This window comes from Micromys minutus (genome assembly GCF_963924665.1).
Source record: "Micromys minutus genome assembly, chromosome: 3".
NCBI classification, from domain to species: domain Eukaryota; kingdom Metazoa; phylum Chordata; class Mammalia; order Rodentia; family Muridae; genus Micromys; species Micromys minutus.
This window is the reverse complement of record NC_137972.1, coordinates 93,756,655-93,763,916: the sequence shown is the minus strand read 5'-3', so window position 1 is coordinate 93,763,916 and position 7,262 is coordinate 93,756,655. Positions and strand designations below refer to the sequence as shown.

The 7,262-nt window shown below is 40.4% G+C and overlaps 1 protein-coding gene across 1 annotated transcript in view; it reads right to left on the bottom strand.

Moving 5' to 3' along the window:
* Positions 1-221: 221 nt before the first annotated feature.
* The window catches only part of FOXN2 (forkhead box N2), a 40,318-nt gene continuing 33,277 nt past the window's right edge, over positions 222-7,262 (bottom strand). The window contains exons 5-6 of the mRNA XM_080914875.1: positions 4,821-4,889; positions 222-3,028 (exon numbers count right to left, since the gene is read on the bottom strand). Of these exons, the coding sequence (XP_080771001.1) occupies positions 2,508-3,028; positions 4,821-4,889 (590 nt within the window). The 3' untranslated portion in view covers positions 222-2,507. The remainder of the gene's footprint in view (positions 3,029-4,820; positions 4,890-7,262) is intronic.

The following is a 7,262-nucleotide window of genomic DNA, read 5'->3' as shown; positions in this document are numbered from 1 at the left end:
GGAATCCAAGTTAACTGAAGTCAATCTAGCTATGAGAACAGAAAAGGCTCCAGGGAAAGAGGGTGATGTACCCCTTGCTTTTCTACTGATCTAGGCAATATTTCACTCTGAATCTGAAAGACAAAAAAAAAAAAAAAAAAAAAAAAAAAAACAAAAAAAAAAACAAAAAACAAAAACCAAAACCAAAACAACTCTTCTAGTAATATATTGCACAAATAAATTTCAAAGACATATTCAAAAAACACTGATTCTCTTGGCAATGTGGAAAAAAATACTTAACAGTGCTAAGACACAACTTTTATTAGGAATCCATTAAAAAATGGAATTAGATCCAACAAAATTCTTATTCTGATGTTAAGACACAGTATCCCTTAGCTAAAGCCAGTTTTAAATTATTGAAACATGTATTTTGTCCCTGGATCTCTAAGCTGTCTTTAATACACAAAGCTTGTGATTTACTGGCAATTTCTAGCCCATAAAATTCAGGATGACCTCCTCAACTAGATGGTTCCAAGCCATGGCCATGCTTCAAGCTGAGCACTCGAACAAGAGGGGAATCTCCAAGAACGTAAGGGACCAAAGGCTCTCTCTCCCCTTGAGATGGGTGCCTGGACAGAGCAGCAAACGGGAAGCGAGACACTTGGTCCTAGAACCAAGTGCAGGCTGTTAGGGAACTCTGTTCTCGGTACACAGGCAGGTCTCACCCTTGCTAATGGCCACTGCTTTAAGTAAGAGGCCACTGAAGGAGGGAAAGGAACTGAAGTGACTAGCTTACCACCGTCTCTTCAAGGCTTTACCACACTAAGACCACACTTCTGTTTGGTGTTTTATTCACTGTCTGCAGTAAAAACTAACTTCATGTAACTTTTTTCCTAGAGATAACACTTATGAATTAGAAAAATTCCTCATCCTGCATTATCAATAAAAAATTAACTATATTTTAGTAGCACCAATTTCATTAATCCGGCTACCCAGACTCAATTCCAACTGACATGGAAACAGGAGTGCATCAATACTGTTTCAGCGTAAATGTTCTCACCTAAAAAGCTCTTGGTTTCCTTCTCATTTGACAGTATTGCCCAGGAAAAAAACTTATGAGTAAAAATAAAATTATTTGTCTCTTTAAAAAAGTCCAAGAAATGTGTTATAGTCATAAAAACATTTGAAAGCAGGAAACTAACCTGAGCCTGTGTGTTCGTACAGCAAGTGTACAGGTGCACACACATGAGAAAAATTCAAAGTCATGGTCTAGAAAACAGGACAGATCACGAAACAAGACTGAACTTCCCCAAAGTTCCTCACCACTGTAAAAATATATATGTGTGAGTTATAGTATTAGTAACCCTGTTCTCAACACTACAGTCAAACTAGGAGTGATATGAAAACTCTCATATAAGCAGTTTTGTTCAAATACTTAAAATAGCTTAGCCAATGCACTTTTGAAATAGTAATATAGAATCTTTTAGCGTGGATTAATAGCACATAGTATTACATTGCCTTCTCAAAAAGTTTTATGTAAGATCCAATTTTTATATGTATTCTAAAATCCCTGAAGATATTTATGTTTTCCTTAGTTGAACATTTAATGTTTCAAATCTAACTCATTACACATTTAATTTTAACTACACAAAGCCTGGAAAGCTTTGCCCTCGATGGCCTACCTTTACTTATGATGTCATACTGTGTCTTCAGGACACTGCGTGTAGAAACAAAAGCAAGATTCTCTCCAAGTGTGTCAAGATGAAGGTCACTCCACAACACACTCTGGCGGCATCCTCTCAGCAGACAATGTTTACTTAACAAGGACAGCTAGCAGCTGAAACCTAACACTCGCAGAGACTCTGGGAAAGGGTGAAGGCCCCAGTGACGCTGTGCATTAACTGTGAGGTAAAGACATTCCAAAGATACTATTGCAGGGAATTAGTCTTGAGAGGAGCCACATCCCCAAATGGCTTTTCCCAATCCTCAGACCTGGGACAGTCTCTACAGCCCAGACAGAAAGATCTAGGCATCTAGGATCTTTCCAGTTCACACATGGCCATGCTCCTGCTGCAACGAAGACAAAGATCCCCATTTCACCTTCTGCACTGTGTCAGGAGAGAAGCACGTGAGAAAGATGCCAGTAACCAGTTAATAGAATGGGAAGAAAGAGGAAAATCCCAGTTATCAATATTTTACCAATTAACAAAGAGATTTTTTTTCCTACAAGTTTAAGACAGAGGCTGAGAATTTTCCTATATGAAATTTTCCAAATCTGGGAGACACTTATTCACAGAAATTATGTTGTGGGGTCCTTTATGTCAGATTAGGCATGATCCTAAGAGCAACTGTTTAATTAAACAAAAAGAAAAAAGAAAAACCAAAAAATATTTAGAAAGAAACAAGTGGCACCCTCCCCTGCCCTCAGCTAAAGAGGTCCATCCAATATGGCTCTGATATCCCTTGTAAAAAGTTAAGTAGAAGAGTATTGCCACGCTTTAAAAAACAACTTCACACTATAAGTATTTCTACTTTTTCCGGTGTTTCTGACTTTGTGCCTTTGCAGTACTTATAAGGGAACCAAGGCAGGTGCGGATTCCAGCAAGGTGGAGCAGCGACCCGGCTGCCTCTTTGAGCTCCTCATCAATCTCTTGGCATGACTGTTTTGGAATCTTTTTGCCTGGCTGTCCTTTCAGAGTGCTGTCTTCCTGAGCTTGTGGTGCATAGCCACTGTCTCCAAGAGGATCCTCGTCCTCAGCATCTGTCTCCTCTTCACTGTGGAAGCCTTCGCTACCGTCACTCCCTCCGTGGCTGCTCTTCGGGATGAATTCATACACCTCATCCACAGAAGACAGGGAAGACATGCTAGCCCTGGATGCGCAGCGCTGAGCCGTCACACTGCTAGCACTGTAATTATGGTCTGCTTTTGGATCGATGCCGGAGGCAGGAGAATGGCTCTCCTGCTGCTGCTCTGCCCTGGGGGCACTGAAGGCACTGCCATAACTCCGCTTTTTCTGAAGTGATGTTTTAAGAGGCAGAGGCTTCTCACCTGTGGGAAATAGAACTTGTATCAAGTCAAAAGTATTTGAGTGTAAAATCAGACCTCTGAAAACTCTTTCGAGTAGTAAGAGCTTGGAATTAGTAGTTTTGTACAATTTCCCCAACATATTCTATCTACATTTAAAAACTATTTGAAAGACAGTCTGGTTTTCCCATGGAAAATAAAAGGTACTTTGAACTATCTGCAAAGAACATCTCAGCATGACCACACCACCACTTAATCATGTCCTTATGGGATTTACAGTGTTTGTTTGCACTGGAAGAACCGTGCAGCAATCAAGTTTGTTGGATACCCTTTACATACACACACACAACACACACACACACACAACACACACACACACTTTCTAGGAGGGAGAGCAAATACAAGTTCTGAGTAAAAAGAGAAGTGTACCTTAAATTCAAGTAGGGTTAGATTAATCCTGGGATGGCTGTAACAACCCAACAACGTATGAAAACTATTTTCATATTACAATAACAATCACTTATATTTGAAAGATAGTATCTTAAAAATTATTTTGCATCCCTCTTTATTTCTTTTAAAACTCACTTTCATAAAATTTGCTAACTTTTCTTCTGTCCTTTTTTTTTAAGTGTCTTTATTCAAACTTTTTAAGTACCATATGTGTTTATCACATTCCTTCCCTTTCCTAATTCCTCCCCATCCACCTATCCACCCAACCTTATATTCTCTTTAAAAGAATAAAAACAAAATACGAAAACTAAAAATTGAAATAGATTAACTAAAACCAAACAAATACAATAAGACGGAAATAAAAATAAAAGCAAAGCACTACCCCTGGACATGAGGCCTACAACTAGAGAGAACATATTTCCCCTTTCCGGCGGGAAATAGCTTCTAGGTTAGAGGGGGGCCTCTGCACCCACTTCCCTTCTTAGTGCTGCTGTGTCTGAAAGACATTTCCACTACCTCAGGCTCAGCCCTTCTGCCTTCCCTTCCCCACACTGGCATGGCAGTTGTGGGTCCTGTTTGCTTATTTCTTACTTCTTGTACCCTTCGACACACAGGCCCGAGATTCAGCTTTTGTCTTTTAAGCAAGTGAGAAGAATCCTCCCATTCCCTGCATTACTTCTTCAGTGTATTTGTGGTGCTGGGGTCAAACTTGTTAGGCAACCCTTCCGAGCCCTTGCTGAACCCCGATCTTCTTACCCCAGTCTACGGGTGCTGAGATTCCAGGGGTTCAGCACTACATCCGGGTTACGTGGTTTTTTTCTCAAACATACTTTGTTTTAACTACATTTGTTCATCTTTTCTTAATAAACTTTGCAATTTGTACCTTAACACTCCCAAAACTTAAATAACCTTCAAAAAGTCATTGTGTGTGTGTGTGTGTGTGTGTTGTGTGTGTGTGTGTGTGTGTGACCTGTGTGTGAACTCCTGAGATCAGCTCTGCCCTTCTTCCACACACAGGTCCACTGGGCTGACCTGAGCTTTCATCTTTTCTTTTAGCTCTTCAAGTTTGTCTGAAAAGCATTTTCCGCCCTACATTTCTTGGTCAACACAATGTCTCACAGCCTCAACTTCACTTTCTCAAATGTTCACAGAAAGAGAAACTGAGTCATTGTGGGGGGGGCAGTGAGCAGGATGCAAAGTGAGTAAGTAAAATAAACTTTAAAAGAAAAAAAGATACTGAGTCATTCAGATTAAAACAATTTAGTGGAAAAGAACAGTTATGACATTTTGTCATTTTATATTTTAAATCATTAGTTTGAAAAGGCAGTTATAAAATTTGTTTTAAAAAGAAAGGATGATTGCTTACATTCTAAAATCTCCTGCTCTATTGAAGTATTTAAAAGTATCATCGCGGTGGCAGCATCAATATCAGACTCTGAAAATGGAAAAGAGAGTTAGGATGAGTGTTCCTCCTGAGGGGCCTCTGTAAGCACTGCACGTTTCAAATGATCAGCATTAGGTCTTTGATGGCCCACAGTCTAACACACAACTTCAATCCCAGCACTCAGGAAGCAAAGGCACATCTCTCTAAATCAACATGTAGCTGGAAAGAAGGCTTATCCACTAAAGAAAGGGTAAGGCTCACAACCCAAAGGATAAAACCAACCTGCTCTACACATCAAGTTCCAGGTCAGTCATAGCTACTTAGTGAGACCCTGTTTCAAAACAAAATGAAAAACAGCATAGTCCCCACTTACACACCCAATTTTGAAACAAAGTCTCATATGGCTGAAGATGACACTGGACTCTGGACCTTCCAGCTTTAGCACCTAAGCACTGATTCCCAGCAATGCATGCACTACTATTCCCAGAACACATGGAGACAGGATCCCCACGTGCTAGAAAAGCACTCTGCTGAGCCACAACCCCAAGCCCATAGTATCCTTATTATTTTGCAATTTGTATTTTCCTTTATAATTATGAGCAGTTTATCAAGAGTATTGTGTCAAAGATAATAGAAAACTGCAAGCAGTAAGAGAGAGTACCTTTGAACAAACCTGCCCTCCAAGTTACCTCTGAACTAAATTAGCTAGGATGCATAATACTGCTTTTTAACATTTACCCTGGATAACCTCACTGTTATAAAAATGCATTTATTACACAACAGTTGCAAAATTTAAAATATGTGTAACTGGTCACTCTGAAGTTATTGTAGGATCAGAATACTGATCATGTTTACCCACACTTATACAAACACCTGTAAGCACTACGGCGTCTTATGTGTGCGCATACACACATACATGCTCCTGTCTATGCTGGTGTGTATGTACATGTGCAGAAGCCAGGTCATCTTCTCTGTTGATTATCATTGCGTAGGGTTGTTATGGAATGTCTATCTGAATTCCGAAGGCTCACCAAAGTACAATTGCAGAGGTTGGGAAGTGTGCTCAGTGATAGAGTACTTGCTTAGCAAGCACAAGACCCTGGGTTCGGTCCTCTATTGTGGGGTGTGTGTTTGTGTGTGTGTGTGTGTGTGTGTGTGTGTGTGCGTGCAAAATACAAATTCTATCGTCTTTTAGATAAGATACTTTGTATATACCACCATATTAATTTTAGAATTAGTTTTGTCACAATAAGAATGCTACACAAAAATCAGTTATTACTTAGACTTGTCTTTCCACTGTATAACTCATATTTATACATTAATACGAAATATTTCAGACACAATAAGCTTTACTTCATAAAGGTTCATTATAATGACTGCACCAAATTTTTCAGTATCTGATTTTCCTTGAATGAGTGTGAAGGCCCCTATAAAATTTCTTTTTCACTCAAAAAAAGCCACCAAACCTATAGTCACAATACAAAAGCAGTTCTTTGTAAGTTGATGACTGGACAGTAGAGCGTGGGCGGGGACAATGTTTTTGGTAAGGTGGAAGAATAGGAGAAAGCTGGAAATTCAAGATGAAGGCGGCAGAGGAGGAAGGTTCAGATCAAGGTGAACTAGATTGATTTTATCTTGTGTAGTTGGGCAATTTATATCTTTATTAACTGGCAGTGAATTTATTGTTAAGATGTACTGTGGATTGAGAATTTAACATTTAAATCTGTTTGGTAAGTTATTGATTGTTGAGTCGTGATTTTACCAGGCTGTGGAGGACAGTGTGTGAAAGCCATGGCTGACAGGCAGCTGGAGCCTGTGGTTCCAGCTCTGTTGCCTGTGCAAAGTGACAAGGGGCCCATGGAACGAGGTGTGTGGGTGCCAGGCTTGGTAACTAACCGCCTAGAACTGTGTGGTACGGGGTGCCTGGCTCCACACTGGAGCAGGTCCCGTGGAGCGAGACCAGGGGACCAGTAGCAACAGATTCCCCCCCCCCCCTTTTTTAATTTTTACCACAACAGTTCTTACTGATAATTTGAAAACAGTAGTATTTTATTTTATGTATATGTGTTTTTCCTGAATGTATGTCTAACATCTGTGTCTCTCAGAGCCCAGACAAGGCCATCAGATCCCCTGTTTTTTGGGGTGGTATTTTTTTGAGACAGAAGATCTCAATGGTCTAGAACTTACCAACTAGATAAGCCCGGTTGGCAAGCCAGCCCAGGGTACCCGGTCTCCTCCTCCCTAGAATGGAATTATAAGCACCTGGCCTTTCCATGTGGGCTCTGGGGCTCCTGCTCAGGTCCTTGTAAGGAAGCATCTTACTGACTGTGCTCTCTTCTCTTCCCAGCCCTCACTATGTTACCTAGACTAGCCTAAGAATCGTGACCCTCTGCCTCTGGAGTTTAGAATTAGGTGTACGCTACT